General features: G+C 45.4%; 1 protein-coding gene across 1 annotated transcript in view; it reads left to right on the top strand.

The window, feature by feature from the left end:
• Window positions 1–18,910, top strand: part of LOC142312998 (uncharacterized) — a 93,212-nt gene extending 74,302 nt beyond the window's left edge. The window contains exon 18 of the mRNA XM_075351985.1: window positions 16,695–18,910. Coding sequence (XP_075208100.1) covers window positions 16,695–17,827 — 1,133 coding nt within the window. The 3' untranslated portion in view covers window positions 17,828–18,910. The remainder of the gene's footprint in view (window positions 1–16,694) is intronic.
• The last annotated feature ends 206 nt before the right edge of the window (window positions 18,911–19,116 follow it).

Below are 19,116 nucleotides of genomic sequence, written 5' to 3'. Positions count from 1 at the left end.
TTGTTGCAGTGTAATAATCCTAAGACAGCGAGGGGTTAAACATTCAAATATTTAAACTATTGGAAATAAAGACTCTTCCCCATATTGATAGAGAGAAAAAGTGACCTCCAGACACAACACAATCCACTATACCAAGACCAATAATACCACATACAAAGGGGAAATACCGCCACACCGTGACCAGACCACATATTACCACCAGATAGTGACCGAATACAATCACATACAAGAGAGTAATACCGCCACACCATAACCAGATAACATATTACCAAGACATAGTGATCAAACACAACCACAAGAGACTAATACCGCCACACCATAATTAGACCACATAGTAACCAAATATTACCACATACAAGGGAGAAATACCACGACACTATGACCAGGCTACCAAATAATACTACATACAAGAGACAAATACCACCAAACGATGAAAAGACCACATATTACTACTACACAATGACGAATATTACATTAAATGATCATGAATAAAAACCACAATACTAATAACATTAATATTACCATCAGTGCCATTATACACAGGAGCTCTGTATATAGTGTCAGTGTACAGGTAATACAGTGATCACAGATGACTTTATAAACAGGAGATCTGTATATAGGTAACGGGCCCCCCCCCCCATCCCTGTGCCGTATAGAAATGGTCACTCCCATCCATGTGCAGTGTAGAAATGGTCACCCCCATCCTTGTGCAGTGTATGAATGGCCCCCCCATCCTTGTGCAGGGTATGAATGGGCCCCCCATCCTTTAGTAAAATCCTCATTCCTATCCCCTTCCTGACCCCTATTATGCCGTTGTTCACACATACACGTTAGGCTAAGTTCACACACTGCGTTTTTTTGACGCTGTGTTTTTGTGCGGTTTTTTTTTTGCGGCAAAAAAACGCAAAAAAAGCTGCAAAGAACGCATGCGTTTTTGCTCATTGCATTTTTTTTATCAGTGAACAATGCCATTAAAGATTGTTGGGGAAAAAAAAAAGAAAAAAGGTCTGATGTAATTTCCTTCTTCAGTATGTTCTTCATTCTCCACTAGTGTATGCAGGAGAACAGACAGCTGCAGAACTACAAGGCTCAGCATGCTCCATCCAGGACTGTATGCTGGAGGGAGAGTCAGGGGGAGCAGAACTACAAGGCTCAGCATGCTGCATCCAGGACTGTATGCAGGAGTTTTTTGCCCCCCAAAAAAATGACGTGGGTTCGCCATATTTTTGTATGCTAGCCAGGTACAGCAGGCAGCTACGGGCTGCCCCCAACCTCCAGCTGCCTATTTGGACCCAGCTGGGAACCAAAAATTTAGGGAAGCCCTTTTTTTTTTTTTTTAAATGAATTTCATGAAATAATTAAAAAAAAAAAGACGTGGGCTTCGCCCAATTTTTGAGTCCAGCCAGGTACAACAAAGCAGCTGGGGATTGGAATCCGCAGTACAGAGCGCCCAAGCTTTCTGGGCACCCCCGCTGCGAATTGCAGTCCGCAGCCGCCCCAGAAAATGGCGCTTTCATAGAAGCGCCATCTTCTGGCGCTGTATCCAACTCTTCCAGCTGCCCTGGTGACGGGTGGCTTGCTCGGTAATAATGGGGTTAGGGCTAGCTGTATATTATCAGCTGGCCCTAAGCCCGAAATTCATGGTGTCACGCCAATATTAGACATGGCCACCATGAATTTCTAGTAAGGATAAAAAAAAAACAAAAAACCACAACACACAGAAAAATATTTTTATTAGAAATAAAACACAACACAATTAGTGACTCCATCTTTATTGAAATAAAGAACTCCCCTCCGCAGTAATCCTGGGTCAAGGGTCCCGCGCCGTCCAATCCAGATCCAATATCATCTGATCGGTTTGCTGGAAAACAAAGCGATCAGATGCTGTCAGGTTCAAGGGGCTGAAGCACATCACACAGCAACTGATTGTATAACCGGGTTTTATACAATCAGTTAATGCATCAGTGCAAAAAAAAAAGAAAAAAACCTACACACGTCCGATCGCTGCAGGAGCTGCCGGTAATCATCTGAAGTCTCCTGACGGCATCAGCGTCGGGAGACTTCATCAGCTGATTACCGGCAGCTCCTGCAGGCATTGGACTTGCCCGGGAGCACACAGCCGGAGCTGTGTCCTGCGGTCTGGGAAGCAGCTGGAGGCAGCGCGGGAATACATTTTTTTTTTTTTTTTCTTCGGCTCCTGAGCGCTTACCTGCGGCCCTGCGCGTCCTCTCCTCTGCTGTTCCGGCGGCAGTGTGATGGCGGCCGCTGTGTTGGTGCGGGGCTGAGCAGCTCCTCCGCCTCAGTCCTGTCACCAGCCACACTGTTCACATGTACGCGCGTCTGAAAGATGCGTGTACATTTGAATAGCAACGCGGTCTCCAGGACAGGTCTGGGACTTCCGCAGTGCAGGACGTACGGTGATATCACATGACTGTGATGTCACCGCAGGTCCTTCTGCAGTCGTACAGACTGCAGTGATAACACGGAACTTGTGCTATCGCTGCAATTTGTGATGGAAAGGCTGGGGGCCCTCAGAGCGGGGGCCCATCAGAGCGTGGGGGCCCTGCCCACTCTGTCTGCACATAACGCCGGCCCCGATAAACCGGCGGCACCACGGCGCTATACACTGCCCCGCACTATGTAAAGCACAGGGGCTCACTGAGGGCCCGGAGCCTACCGGGGAATTCCCCGGTACCCCGGCGGGCCAGACCGAGCCTGGTGACCAGCGCTGATGTCAGGAGTGCAGCAGCTTCAATCACCGCAGGTAATGTACCTCGCTAACCTCCTGAAGTCGGCGCTAGTCATGCCCTGTAATGACCTGGGCTGACATGATGTTAGCTTAGGTCACTGCACTGCTCTCCCAGCCAATGGGGAACATTCTGTTCTTTATTGACTGGGACAGTGAGTATTGATTGCCTTGGGACCCCCTTATTGGATTACGCCAGACCCGGATTTGTTTTTTCTTTTCAATAAATTGGTGAACGAGGGAATGTATTGGGGAGTGTTTTTTCAAATAAAAATTTGTTTGTAGTCTTTTTATATTTTATTACTGACTGGGTTTTGATATTGGATATCTTATAGACACCGTGACATTACTAACCCCAGGGCTTGACGCCAGGTGACATTACACATCTGGTATCAACCCCATATATTACTCCGTTTGCCACTGCACTAGGGCATCGGAATGAGCTGGGGAAAATCACCAGGATTGGCGCATCTGATGGATGCGCCACTTCTGGGGCGGCTGCAGCCTGCTATTCTTAGGCTGGGGAGGGTCCAAGAACCGCGGACCTACCTAGTCTGAGAATACCAGACCACAGCTGTCCACTTTACCTTGGCTGGTGATACAATTTGGGGGGGGGGGGGCCCCACGTTTTTTTTGTTTTAAATTATTTATTTAATTTAAAATAACAGCGTGGGGGTGCCCTCTGTTTTGGATTACCAGCCAAGGTGAAGCTGACAGCTGCAGGCTGCAGCCGTCTGCTTTAACCGAGCTGGCTACAAAAAATAGTGGGGACCCAAAGTCGTTTATTTTTAATTATTTATTTTTTGGCTAAATACAAGGCTAAGCACCCTTTAGTGCCACATGAAAGGCACTAAAGGGTGCAAGATTACAAAATGCTGGGGAGTGGGACATTATATATGTCTTTCTCGTCTATTATCTATCTATCCCTCCATTCATTCATTCTTTCATCCATCCCTCTATTTATCCCTCTATCTAGCTACTTCCATGTTTTGCGGTCTGCAAAAAAACGGAAGGCATACGGATGACACACGGCCCGTATACGTAACGATTGGATGTCACACGGATGCCAGACGGATGCATCCGTGAAAAAACAGGTCCGTTTTTTGCGTACTGCAAAAACTGGACGGTCGTGTGAATGTAGCCTAAGGCTGCTTTCACACATCAGTTTTTTTGCATCAGATACGATCCGGCGAAAAAACTGATGCAACAGATCTGGCGAAAAAAACGGATCAGTTGCATCAGTTTTTTCCATTGGTTCCCTCTGTCTTTTGACAGATCCGGTGTGCTACTGAGCATGCTCAATTAAAAAAGAACGGATCCGGCGGCCGTATCCGTTTTTTTGCCGCATTACCGGATCCGGATCCATAGGCTTTCATTATAAAACATGCTGTACGGCGTCGGATCTGATGCTATCCGTTTTTTTTGCCGGACACAAAAACGTTCACTTCAACGTTTTATCCGGCTGCCGGACAAGTAAATTTTGCCGGATCCGGCAAAAACCGGATGAAACGCAAGGCCATCCGGCGCTAATGAAAGTCTATGGGGGAAAAAAACGGATCCGGCGGCAACAGACACCGGATCCGTTTCATGTTTTTGCCGGATTGTGTCTGATGGCAAAAAACTGATGTGTGAAAGAGCCTAATACAGGACAGCTCCCTGCTTTGACCTGCACGCGCCCCATGTGCTGCACTTTCCCCGGGCGCCCTCGGCCTGTGTGAGTACCGGTGCCCCTCCACCCTGCTACAGTCTCCAATGACACCCGCCGCTCTCCGCAATCGTGCCGCTGCTACCGTCTTAATGACACCCCCTCCCGCTACCCCCCCCCCCCCCCCGTGCTTTCCTTGCCACAGCGGGCGTGCATGCATGTGCGTGCATGCAGAGCATTGCGTGCGTGCCTGCAGAGCATTGCGTGCGGGCATGCAAGCGTGCCTGCAGAGCATTGCGTGCGGGCATGCGTGCGTGCATGCAGGGCATGCAAAGCATTGCGGGTGTGCATGCAGAGCATTGCGGGCGTCTGCGTGTGGCAGAGCATTGCGGGCGGGCATGCGTGCGTGCCTGCAGAGAATTGCGTGTGGACATGTGTGCGTGCATGCAGGGCATGCAAAGCATTGCGAGTGTGCATGCAGAGCATTGCGGACGTCTGCGTGTGGCAGAGCATTGTGTGTGTGCGTGCGTGTGGCAGAACATTGTGGGTGGGCGGGGCGTGCAGAGCGCTATGTGGGTTGCACTATGCAGCTGTCCTTGGTGACACTTTAAACATTTGTGGTCACCAACAAAATGGCTCTGCACTGTCATCCTAAACGTCATCTTCCCTTTTCCTTTTGGAAACACCCAGATTGGGAGGGGGAGCCTTTTCCAGGCCTGAAAGGAATCTCTTCAGGAGAAGAGGGGCAATAATATTCTCCTTGGGCTCCGATGAACTCTACTCAGGACCAAGCTTCTTCTAATCAACCAAAAAGAGGGTTTTACCTTTCACTCTTTTTCATGGCAAGGATGCTTTTTGCCTCAAAGATGTCTTCTTCTTCACTGAGTGGTGAAGGAAGGATACCAGGATTTCTGAAGTAGCGGCTCAGGACAACAGGCTTGAGGAGAGACACATGGAAGGAGTTGGGAATCTGCAAGGAGGATGGAAGATTCGGCTTATAGGACACCGCATTGATCTTTTGAAGCACCTCGAAGGGACCAATAAGGTGTGGATCTAACTTGTAGGAAGGCATCTTGAAGTGGACATATCTAGAAGAGAGCCAAACCTTGTCTCTGGGATGGAAAGAAGGAAGATCCAGGTGTCTTAACTACATGCCTTTTCACCCTAATGGAGGACTTCTTCTGGAGTTCAGAGAATCCCTTGACGACATCTGCCGAAGGTAATAGCCACAGGGATTTTGGGCTGCTGTCCATATACTATGAAGAATGGAGAATAATCTGAGGACTCGCTGACGTTGTTATTGCAGGAGAACTCTGCCCTTGCTAGAAGCTTCACCCAACCGATGTGGTGTTCGTTGACAACGTGCCACCAGAATTTTGTCAGGATCTATTTCACCCGGTCCACTTGGCTGTTAGACTGTGGGTTTTAGGCTAATGAGCAAGGTGACATCCATGAAAGATTCCCCTTACAGAAATTCCAGAAAAATGCGCACCTCCAAATTGAATAGCAGTGATTAGGGTAGAGAGGAGAAGGGATTAAGTGTGTGGATAAAATGTAACGTAAATTAGTTACATTATTTTTTTTTTTTTTTTTTTTTTTTTAAAAAATAAATTATTTATAAATTAGTCCGAATGTTTGTATCCTAATAGATCGGAGTGGACTTATATTCCATTTTTAGTGCTTATGTAAAGTATTGCTAAACAATAGTTGTATGATGCTTATATGCATATTTTTTTTTTTTTTAAATTGTATTGTCACTAATCATGCTCTTATTAGTAGAGATGAGGAAACTTGGTCGCGTTCGCCAATTTCAAATTCAGTACGAGTATTTCCCTATCCGGTGAAAGCTCGGGTACCCAAGCATTTTTGTGAAAAATTGTAAAGAAAGGCTATGTTCAGTTTTTGTGCTTTGCAAAATGCTTTTCTAATAACATTTTATGCTTTTTGATAGGATTGTGGTGCTGTATGATGAATGGGGGGATGTGACTGGAGGGGGTGAGGAGAGGACAGTAGGAGCTGCTCACTTTTTTTCGTAACTTTATTTGTGGATGATCCTGCAGCCAATAACAGTGCAGAAAACATCCACAGGGTTCAGACACAAGGGCTTGTAGCAATGGCTGCGTAAGTCACATGTCCTTCTGTATATAAATTGTAGACATGCGACGTTGGCACCATTTTGTGATTGCTAAATCCCAGGGAAGGTGCTGCCACCGTTGCTACTAGACAGTTAGCTTAGCTAGGGTTTTAAGCAAAGGTAGTTGAGATAGATAGGAGAGTAATAGTGTAGAATAGGGACGTGCAGTGTAGGAAAAGGAGTGTACCACAAATTGGAATTTCATTATATACAGTAAATAGGGATTGCTACTTGTGAGTGCCTGCCAAAAAATTACCAGTGAACCATCTATCTATAAATTGATACTTCCAATATTTCCAACTCGGCCAAGAAATACAGAATTTTACTTTTGTTTCAGGTGTTTGACAGGCATTGGCCTAGAGTTGCAAATCATCTGTTTCAAAGGGGAAGGGTACATCAAACATGAGTAGTAAATCACAAGGTCGTGATGGAAGGGGGAATAGGTGGGGTGTTCGAGGTGTACGTGGAAGATGTTCTAATGTTAGTCAAAGCTCAACTGAGCAAACACGGGATCGTCCTATCCCAAGAGAACTGAGAACAACTTCCATTACTGGATGGGCTACTTCACTCCATTTTTTCGGCAGCCGCACATCGCTTCAACTTTGTAAATGAAAGCCGGAAATAGCATGTGCTAGAGTGGATGGCAAGCACTGCATCAAGTGGCCTCTCTTCCTCTTCCTGCACCTCAACGTCACACACTGTTCATTCCTGGGAGGTGCCACCCCAGTTACTTGTTTTCCCCCATCACAACTCTCCAACCGACAAACACTGTGGCAAACCACCACACATGGTCGAGTCTGCAGAGCTGTTCACACATTCTATCCCATGGTTATCACAGGTCTGCTGCATAGAGTCGGCTCAAAAGGAAAAAAGCATCTGCACTGATGCCCATAATCTTTGTCAGTTGGGTCCGGGCTCGGACGAATCTGGGTCCGAGCAGGATCCAGGCCCTTGTCAATAGACATTAAACCCTAGGGGGATGATCATAATGATGGTGATGAGACTCAGATACCTGAGTCGCATGTGTACTGTATTGTGCTGTCAGGTCAGAAAGAGGAGGGGGATGACTCTCAGTGCGAAGATTGGCACAACAGACAGGATGACGACAAAGTAGTAGGTTCCACTTGGTGTGAACCCAGAGGCACGCAGCTGTGTAGCTCAGCAGAGGAGATGGAGGAGGAAGACTAGGTGTTTCCCGCACAGACACGAAGTGATGCAACCAGGACAATCACTGCATCCACAGCCACAACTCTGGCTGTGTCGAGCAGTAGTGACAGGTCTACAATTCGCATGGGCAGGAAGGGTTGCTTAGCCTGCACCTTCTTTTTTTTTTTTTTAATTTTTTTTTTATTTATTTTTTTTGCTGCGACCGGAATTGATGACCCAACTCACGTTCTCTGCAAAATTTGTAAAAACCAAAAAAAAACAACTAGTCAGTAGAGGCAGAAATTCAAATATTTTGTTTACTACATACAAGAACTGTCACATGACCAACCAACATGCATTAGTCTTTGAATCTTACTGCGCTGAAGTGCGGCCTAGTGGGCATTGCAAACTACTCGACGCCCCATCAACCTCATCTGATGCTTTTTCCTCCTTTTGTCACCCTCAAAATTGTTCTCACCCAGGTTTTTGGCATCAGAACCTACATTTGTTTACCTGTTACAGTAGAGGTGAGTGAAAGCCCATCAGTTATTACAAAAGTGGACATGCCTGTTGTTTTTGACCAATCTCACAGACCGAGCACACCACATGTTTCACAACCCACCATAACATCTCTGCCTGCACCTCCCTTGGGAGTCCACCATTTTGTTGTCTACAACCTGTTCCACCCCCTTTCAGCACAGAAAAGATTATTTTTTCCTACATATGCCAAAGCTAAGAGATTGAACTTCACCATATCCATCTGTTGGCCATAGAAATGCTGCGTTTCCGCGTGGTGGATACAGAGGGCTTCTGAAAGCTGATGGCTGTGGCAGCCCCCCAGTACCAGTTGTCCAGTCGCTATTACTTCTCTAAAAAGCTGTTCGTTTGCTACACCATCATGTCACAGACAACAATACCTTTTCCTTGAAAAACTCGGTCTCCCACGGTGCATTTCACCACTTACACCTGGACAAGCAAGCATGGCCAGGGGCGTTGCATCTCGCTGACTGGGAACTAAGTTACTATGGTGGCTGCTTCCCAAGTCTTGAATTTCTCAAGCCGAGAAATCACCTAGGCTTGCAGGACAAACCTCTAGATCTACTGCTTCCTCCACTGATTCTGCTTCCTCCACCTGCACCCACAGCTTGTCTCTTAATGTAACACGCATTCCTCCCACCTTTGCACTTTGCAGCCTTGGCTCAACGCTGTCGGGCGGTGCTGAAATTAATATCCATTGGAGAACACATTCACACAGCTGCAGAGTTGTGGAACGCTATCAGGCCAAGTTTGATCAATGGCTGTCTCCATTGAACCTGGAGCCAGGGAGGGCTGTGTGCGATAACAGTGCGAACCTGGTGGCGGCCGTACGCCTTGGCGACATCGCGCATGTGCCTTGCATTGCTCACGTCCTAAACCTGGTTGTACAGCAATTTCTAGCTCCCTATCCTGGCCTGGATGTGCTGCGGCACAAGGCACGATCGCTGTGTGCTCACTGCCACCGTTCACACCCTGCGGCTAATCGACTTGCTTAGCTACAAAAGTATTTCGGTCTAAAGGTTAAGCAGTTGATATGCGTTGTGCTGACACAGTGGAATTCCACTGTGCACATGTTGCAGCGACTGTGGTAGCAGCAATGAGCTGTGGTGCACTATGTCATAATGCAAAGCCTAGGACACCACACTCCGGATGTGGTGCAAGTCACAATTGCAGAGTGGGCACAGATGAAGGACTTCAGCACCCTCCTGCACAGTTTTGAAATGGCTACAAATATGGTTGGTGCTGACAATGCCATCATCAGCATCACTATTCTCGTCATCTACAAGTTGCAATATAGTTTGAATAGTGTGCTGGAGAAGGTGGTGGTCCAAGAAGAAGAGGTGGAATCAGAGTAGGATGCAGACGGAATACCATTTTCTGTAAGGTCCGGACAGTCGTCACACAGGCGGGTATCATGGAAGGGTATAGTCCATCTATCGAGGCGGGTTCATAGTAACAAACAAACTGGTAGTGAAGATGCAGGAGCAGAGGAACAAATGAAAGAAGAAAAGGTGATGGGTGCAGAAAACTCATGACATGAAGAAGATATTTATCCTGTCCCTGTTGTCTGTGGTTGGTGGGACGGGATGGGGGAAACTAGCTTCAGCGTCACCCCGCCACCATCAAAACATGGACTTGGACCTCATGGGAGCATCTGCCTTGTTGCTGCACTATCTACAATATGATGTCCATATTGTTAGGAATAGAAATAGTGCTGACTACTGGGTTGCCACTCTGTTGGATGGTACTCTGTACCATGGATCTAAGATTGTTCCCCCTCCCCCCTCCTCTCCCCCGAAAAGGGACTCGCAGTTGCTGGAGTATCGACACAAGCTTGTAGAACAGCTTAACAGTAGTTTTTCACGTGACACCATTGAGGCACACAGTTTGAATCGCAGCTCTAGAATTACAACCAAGAGAACGTCTCATCATTGCAGAAATATTAGCTGTAACAACAGCAGTTCAAGTGGCAGAAGCAATTTCTGTGAGGTTTGGCACACATTTCTTTAGACCTTCGCATTCTCCAGCAGAAAAGAGTACAAGTGTGACGACTGGAGAGGATGATGCAGGAGTATCTAGAGCTCGATATGGATGCCATATGATTTGTTTGAACCCCTCTGCATTTTGCTATTCAACAATGGAAGAGTGGCCAGTCATGCCTTTTGAAGTTTTGGCATGCCCGACAGCCAGCGTTCTCTCAGAACATGTCTTCAGCGCTGATGGTGGTGTAGTGATGGATAAGCGTAAGTTGCTGTCCCCTGAAAGTGTAGACCACCTAACTTTCATCAAGATGAACAAGTCATGGATGTCCAGTGACTTTGCCTCCCCAGTGCAGACTAGGCGATGGTGTAGTGACAGAGGTTTGGAAGCACCAGCTCTACACCTGTCTGTTATCTTCCTGTCTCTGGTGAAGGTAGAAAATGCTGGTTCAGGCCTTGTTACAGGGTCCCACTACAATTTGTAGTCTGTACCCATTGTTGCCACTTTTCCTTTTGTCTGACCTTTTAATTTTTGGAGTCGTGGAGACTCCAAGATGGGTCTACAAGTTGTATCTTGCCTATACTGGCCAGGGTGTGGGAGGAACAGGTCTAATCCTCTCACTCATCCACCTTTTTGATTTTTAAAAAATGGAAATGCCGAGCCACATCCTGTGTGTTGCATGAACCATACCCGACTGCTGTGCAAAGACGCTATGAGGGGGGAGTTGATGTCACTGTCTTGCTGTCTGCCTGAAATGTTTTTAAATGTCAAGACTCCAAGATGGCGCTCTCGGGTTGTATTCTTTGTACTGGCAGGGGTGAGGAAGCACCAGCCCTATGCCTGTCTCTCATTCACCTCTATATTTCTTATGTCAATAGTCTAAGAAGCTAAATGTCTGTGCCACAACAGTGGGGCTCCACTGTACAACACATTCTTGCGGTTTTGAAAGCCCCAAGGTGTTTTCTTTGACTTGGGTTTGGCCTCCCATTGTATCCAATGGAGTTTGAAAACATTCGGTGAACATCGGGAAGTCCGTCCAAGATCGGCAAACCGAACTTTGAAATGTTAATCATTTCTACTTATTCTAATGTTTTAGTAGAATTTAAATTTTCATTATCAGTCCCTCTTTTTACATTGCAACTAGGAGTCTTGATTCTGATCTCCATATGGTAGTTATTAACCCCTTTGCCCCCGGCCACTAAAACACCCTAATGACCGGGCCATTTTTTGCAATTCTGATCAGTGTCACTTTGACAGGTTATAACTCTGGAACGATTCAACGGATCCTCTCGATTCTGACATTGTTTTTTCGTGACATATTGTACTTCATGTCAGTGGTAAATGTAGGCCAATATTTTTTGCGTTCATTTGTGAAAATTTCGGAAATTTCACGAAAATTTTTAAAGTTTCGCAATTTTCAAACTTTGAAAATTTATGCTCACAAATCTGAGAGATATGTCACACAGAAAAGTTACTAAATAACATTTCCCACATGTCTACTTTACATCAGCGCAATTTTTGAAACAAATTTTTTTTTTTCGTTAGGGTGTTAGAAGGGGTCGAAATTCAAAAGCAATTTCTCATTTTTCCAAAAAATTTACAAAATAAGTTTTTTAGGGACCACATCACATTTTAAGTAACTTTGAGAGGCCGAGGTGAGAGGTGACAGAAAATACCCAAAAGTGACCCCATTCTAAAAACTGCACCCCTCACACTGCTAAAAACCACATCCAAGAAGTTTATTAACGCTTTAGGTGCGTACCAGGAACCAAAGCAATGTGAAAGGAAAAAATGAAAATTTTACTTTTTAACACAAAGATGTTACTTTAGCCATAACATTTTCATTTTCACAAGGGAGAAAAGAGAAAATGCACCATACAGTTTATTGTGCATTTTCTCCTGAGTACGCTGATACCCCATATGTGGTAAAAATCAATTGTGTGGGCGCACGGCAGAGCTTGGAAGGGAAGGAGCGCCATTTGAATTTTTGAACGCAAAAGTAGCTGCACTCATTAGCGGACGCCATGTCTGAAGGTTTGAAGACTCCCTGAGGTGCCTAAACAATGGATCTCCCCCACAAGTGACCCCATTTTTGAAACTAGAGCCCTCAAATATTTTTTCTAGATGTTTGGTGAGCACTTTGAACCCCTGAGGGCTTCACAGAAGTTTATAACGTTGAGCCGTGAAAAGAAAAAATTTTTTTTTTTTTTCACAAAAGTGTTGCTTCAACTAGGTAGCTTTTTTTTTTTTCACAAGGGTATCAGGAAAAAATGTAGCATAAAATTTATCGTGCATTTTTTTTCCTGAGTACGACGATACCTCATATGTGGTGGAAAGTAATTGTTTGGGTGCATGGCGGGGCTCAGAAAAGAAGGAGCGCCATTTGACAGCAAAATTGGTTGGAATCATTAGCTGACGTAATGTTGCATTTGGAGACCCCCTGAGGTGCCTAAACAGTGGAGCTCCCCCACAAGTGACCCCATTTTGGAAACTAAACCCCTCAAGGAATTTATCTAGATGTTTAGCGAGCCCCAAGGGGCTCCACAGAAGTTGATAATGTTGAGCCATGAATACAATTTATTTTTTTTTACCACAAAACTGTTAATTGAACCAGGTAGCTTTTTTTTCACAAGGGTATCAGAAAAAAATGCACCATAAAACGTATTGTGCAATTTCTCCTGAGTACGCAGATACCTCATATGTGGTGGAAAGTAATTGTTTGGGCGCATGGCGGGGCTCAGTAGAGAAGTAGCACCATTTGACAGGAAAATTACTTGGAATCATTAGCGGACGCAATGTCACGTTTGGAGGCACCCCCCCCCCCCCACCCCTATGGTGCCTAAATAGTGGAGCTTCACCACAAATTACCCCATTTTGGAACTAGACCCCTCAAGGAATTTATCTAGATGTTTGGTGAGCCCCTTGACCCCCAGGAGTTCCACAGAACACAGAAGTTGATAACGTTGAACCGTGAAAATTTATTTTTTTTTTTTTCTACCACAACATTTTTGCTTCAACCAGGTAGCTTTTTTTTTTTTTTTTTTTTTTTTTTTACAACGGTATCAGGAAAAAATTCATCATAAATGTATTGTGCAATTTCTCCTGAGTATGCAGATACCTGATATGTGGTAGAAAGTAATTGTTTGCGGTGCACTGATCGGCTGCTGCAGGACGCACGGTCGGATGCGATACAAAAAGCGTCGGGGATACAGAAAAAAAAAGACACGCCAAAAATTGAGCAAGGATGCCGATCGATCAGCGTTTGGCCGCTGCAGGAAGCACACACGGATGAGATGCAAAAAACAACGCACCGGACGTTGAAGAGGTAGAGCATATGGGGAGGGGGTGGGGGAGACCAGAGCAGCAGCTTCAGAAGCAAGGAAGCAGAATAGAGATCACGAAGAAGGCAGGCAGATCGTGGGGGGGAGCAAATCGGGATGTCGGGGGGGGGGGGGAAGATCGGGGCATGGGCTGGGGCCATCACGGGGAGCAATACTCACAAGCCAGGGGAGGGCGGTCACCTCCAGATCAGACCTCCCCACTGCATACTGATTGGAGCGATTGCGCGTCATAGCACGATCGCTCCAATCAGTGCTGCAGGGGCTGGGGGGCGACATGTTAGAGCTCCAGCTATGATGTGCTGCAGCTGCTGCGGCACCTCATAGCAGGATCTCACAGAATCTCACTGATTTAGGCATTGTTTTAGCCAAAATCAGTGCGAACGATGTGATTGGCGGTTCAGATTTGAACAGCCAATCACAACGATCGTCGATGGGGGGGTGGCGATGCCACCGCTAGCGATAGCACCCGCCCACGTCGCTGTTTTGTCATGGGGGTGATCGCTGCCGTAGCGAACAATATCGCTACGGCAGCGTCACACGCAAATACCCGCTTAGTGACGTCGCTGGAGACACCGAACAATCTCTCCTTTTAAGGGGGAGATTCGTTCGGCGTCACTAAGCGGCCGCCCAATAGCAGAGGAGGGGCGGAGATGAGCAGCTGGAACAAGCCGCCCACCTCCTTCCTTCCTCATTGCCAGTGGACGGCTTGTGGTAAGGAGATGTTCGTCGTTCCTGCGGTGTCACATAGAGATGTGTGCTGCCGCAGGAACGACGAACAACCAGTGGCATGCACCACCAACGATATGATAAGGAACGACGTGTCAACGATCAACGGTTTTTGACGTTTTTGCAATCGTTGATCGTCACTCTTTTTTAGTGTAGGCGGGTGCAGCGGATACGGCAAGCACAACTGGTATATACTGATGCAACAGGTACGGTAGTCATAGCTGGTAAAGATAGATGCAGCAGGTTAAGTGGGCACAGCGGATAATAGGATACAGACACATGTTAGCAAGTAAACAATACCAAAAGACACGGACAGAGCCGTGTCACATTTACAATATTGAGAGAGCCATATACAGAGATTAAATGAGAAAAGAAAAAAAATACATGCTTATAAATGATAGCCCTCCAATCAAATCCATGTCGATCTGAACCAATCAAAAAGTCTCAATACAAACTGCCCCTCAAAAATGGCATGCGACGCTCACTGTCATTGGTCAAATCATGTGATGTAAGGACCAATCCTCCCCGTTAAACCACATGGTACCAGAAGTCCAATAACATCGGCATCGCATCACCATCATGAAAGCAGGGGGAGGGCGTGACTATTAGACCTGCGCAGATTTGATTGGAGGGCTATCATTTATAAGCATGTATTTTTTTACTTGAAACCACCCCCGGAAGAAGGATTAAACACCGAAACCTGTAGGTCGGGGCCTGGAACCCTCATTTCACATTCAGGTACGTTGGGCTGCACACTGCCGTGACTCTGCATTGATTTATGTTTTGTTTGTATGGGTCATTGTATTTACTGTGTTGGTCACGGCAGGGCACTGATTGCCTGTCTAACACATTCCAGTGTTTGAAGCACTTGTGTTTTTGCACGGGTGCCTCTTCGCTGGATCTCCACAATTTTTGGCTTTTTTCAGTGTGGTCCTACGTGCCACTGTGATGTTAGGGCGCCATCTGCTGGTGTTTACTGTCTGACGCTATGTTTTTTACATCTTATGTAATTTTTTTCCTGCTTGCTATGATGTTTTCATAATATTTAATAAAACTATCTATACACCTTTTGCAACTAAGTCGTTGTACAGAATTTTTTTCTTTTCTCAGACACATGTTAGCACAGCATCCTTCACACATCAGTGCAAAACGCTGTTGAAGGTGCATATAGCCATCCATGTGTATTGATTTCGGCACATGTGTGTTCTCAGTGCGCTATCTTTGATAACACACAGGGAGCAGGAACTTTTTGCTTACCTGTCCCCGGCGTTGCTTTCCCTTGGTGCTGCTGTCTCCAGCGCTGCTGCTTCCGGGTCCACGGTGCAATCAATATCCATGAACATAAATGAGCAGGCCTGGAAACAAGCGGAAGCAGCGTCGAAGACAGCAGCGGTGGAGACAGGTGAGTATGAAAAAATAATTTTATTTCAAAGACTTGTGCAGGCCATGTAACATTAGTGCTACTGGAGAAAAATGGACATGTCACTCTGTGGAGCTTATGTACACGCATGAGCTCCACACGGACACACTTCCATGTGAAAACAGAGGTGTGTGCAGGCCGATTGATTTTAATGGATCTACGTGACCACTGGGCAGCGCGTTTGTAAGGATAGCCCACATTGCCTAGGCACCTCCCATAGCGGAGGATGGCATAATATCTAGTGCCTCTCAACCATGGGCTGAGAGGCACTTCTAGGTTAGGGCATGCTGGGCCTTTAAGAGTAGGTACTTGCGCGTGCCCTAAGCGCACTCCTAGGAGTCTTGCATGGCATGTGCAGGCCCTAGGAGAAGGCAGCAGGACACTGCAGCCACCATTGAGCAACTGGGATGGTAAGTGTGCCTGGATCCCCTCCAGAGAAAGGGAGCAGGACACTATGGGGAAGCAGTTACAAGCTATTTTATAATTAAAGAGAACTTCCCATCTATTTTCTGCTGCAGGGCAGGATGGGAAGGAGGTGATGTCGGGTCATCTTCCAGCGCTTGCGCAGAACGCTGGAGGCAGAGGGGAGATCGCGGTCACGAGATTATGGGCGGGCACTTGCGATGCAATCACAGCGCTGCTCATCATCTTGTGCCTGAGACCACGTCACCAGCGGTCCGCGTGCACGGGAACTCGGGCGCAGTGGGCGGCGTCCTGAGATATGAAATGGAGCAATGGGGGACGGCGTCAATCTGCAGGAGGGACAGCAACGGACGCAAGAGAGCCCGTCCCCATGGATAATTTACAAGAATTGCAGGGAAAAAGGTACAACTTTATAAAGTGTTTGTTTAATTTGGTTTCAAAGGGGGCACAAAAAGTACAGGAACCTTGCTAGAATGCAGCCCAGGAGCTGCAGAGGGGGAAACTTTTAGGTTTAAAGCTACATTTCTGATGACAGTTTCCCTTTAATATATCAGATTTAAGGATATATAATTAAAAAATATTTATATTCTTTGCAGATGACTGTATTACGAGATTAGAAGCACAACTGACAACTTCAATGTTTAAATCAGGAGACCTTGGTATCACACAAGATATTACTGAAGTGAATGCCACTATTCCAGATATATCATCATCCCTTCACAGCAAAGATCTATCATCTGATTCTATTAAACAACTCTTACCTTCCGATTCATCACAGACTATTAAAAAAAATAAATGTCACACAAGAGACATTAAAAATCAGAGTGCTCTTACAGTAAAGAAGCCATATTCAACTTCAGAATTTGGAAAAATCCATCAAACAATTCACACAGGGGAGAAAAGATTTTCTTCAGACTCTGTTTATTACCAGAAAAGTCACACAGGGGAGAAGCCATTTTCATGTTCAATATGTGGAAAATATTTTAAGAAAAAATCAAATGTTGTTCTACACCAGAGAACTCACACAGGGGAGAAGCCTTTTTCATGTTCAGAATGTGGGAGATGTTTTGCATATAAATCACATTGTGTTAGACATCAGAGAACTCACACAGGGGAGAAGCCTTTTTCATGTTCAGAATGTGGCAAATGTTTTGCAGCTGACTCAAGTCTTGTTAGACACCAAAGAATTCACACAGGAGAGAAGCCTTTTTCATGTTCAGAATGTGGGAAGTGTTTTGCACGTAAATCACAGTTTGTTACACACCAGAGAGCTCACACAGGAGAGAAGCCTTTTTCATGTTCAGAATGTGGGAAGTGTTTTGCACGTAAATCACAGTTTGTTACACACCAGAGAGCTTACACAGGGAAGAACCCATATTCATGTTCAGAATGTGGAAAATATTTTACAGAAAAATCAAGTCTTTCTAAACACAAAAGAATTCACACAGGGGAGAAGCCTTTTTCATGTTCAGAATGCGAGAAATGTTTTGCAGCTAAATCAACTCTTGTTATACATCAGAGAATTCACACAGGGGAGAAGCCATATTCATGTTCTAAATGTGGGAAATGTTTTGCAGATAACTCAAGTCGTGTTAGACACCAAAGAATTCACACAGGGGAGAAGCCTTTTTCATGTTCAGAATGTGGGAAATATTTTGCAGATCATTCAAGTCTTGCCAAACACAAAAGAATTCACACAGGAGAGAAACCCTTGCCATATTCAGAATGAGGGAAATATTTTACACACAAATGGCATCTTTAAACATCATAACTCACACGTGTAGAATGCATTATAGTACATAGAAGGTGACAAATGTTTTACTTGAAAATTATAGTTTGTTGACCACTTTGAAAAATTCACATGGGAAGAAACCATATATTTGATAAACTTAACAATGCACCTAGGACGGAGTAATCCTATTGTTGAGATGAGACTTCAATGGGTCTCTTAAAGCCTGACTGCCGTGTCCAAATTATGTAGAATGTTGTGTGTGCACGTGAGATAGATAGATAATAATTAAATAGACCAATTATGACACTCTCTCTCTCTCTCATGACTGGCAAGAATCTCCAACTGTTCTTTATTTTCAAACCAAAGCTTTTTATAGTATGGGTGTAAACAAAACCATAGTCCAATCAAGTATCGCAGGCTGGACTCAGGATGTACAGGAATTTCCATAGTCTCTGCTTGATTGGTCAGTCCAAACTTTAGAAATTCCTTTGTTCCTTAACTTCTTTGGGAGTTGTCTAGGATATAGCAGCCATCTTTAAGTTACATGTGCTGGTATACTGTATTAAGGATAATCACTAAATATGCAAAATATATATATTTATGTGTGTTAGTAAAAAACAAAAGCATTCATAAATATGTGTGTTAGATTACATTAACTAAGCTACATACCTAGTCTATGAAATGGCTGAATTAAGTATTTTTGGTTACTCAATTCTTATCCTCAACAGTCCCCCCTAAAGACTTTTATTTCTGCCATTTCTGAATTCTAAGGGTACTGTGTTCCCTTAGGCCTCTTTCACACGTACGTGCCTCTGGTGCGTGTTTGGCAGTTTTCTCACGTACCGGAGACAAGTACACATGTAGACCTATGTATTTATATGGTTTTAGACACACGTAAGTATTTTCGCCCGGAACGTGTGTCCGTTTCGTACTTGCGTGTGTTTCTCACAGCAACATGTCCGTTTTCTCTTCGGCATCACGGGTGTCACACGTAATGCAAACGGACCACACGGATGTGTTCCGTGTGACACGCATCGGAGAAAAGACATGTGTCTATGAGAAAAAAAAACAAAACTTCTTCGGCGCTCCATTGGGAGACCCAGACGATTGGGTGTATAGCTACTGCCTCCGGAGGCCACACAAAGCATTACACTAAAAAGTGTAAGGCCCCTCCCCTTCTGGCTATACACCCCCCGTGGGATCACGGGCTGCTCAGTTTTCAAGCTTTGTGCGAAGGAGGTCAGACATCCACGCATAGCTCCACTGTTTAGTCAGCAGTAGCTGCT

The sequence above is a fragment of the Anomaloglossus baeobatrachus genome, chromosome 5 (genome assembly GCF_048569485.1).
Source record: "Anomaloglossus baeobatrachus isolate aAnoBae1 chromosome 5, aAnoBae1.hap1, whole genome shotgun sequence".
NCBI lineage: Eukaryota > Metazoa > Chordata > Amphibia > Anura > Aromobatidae > Anomaloglossus > Anomaloglossus baeobatrachus.
Note: the sequence above shows the minus strand (reverse complement) of the source record. Positions and strands in the feature narration are given on the sequence as shown.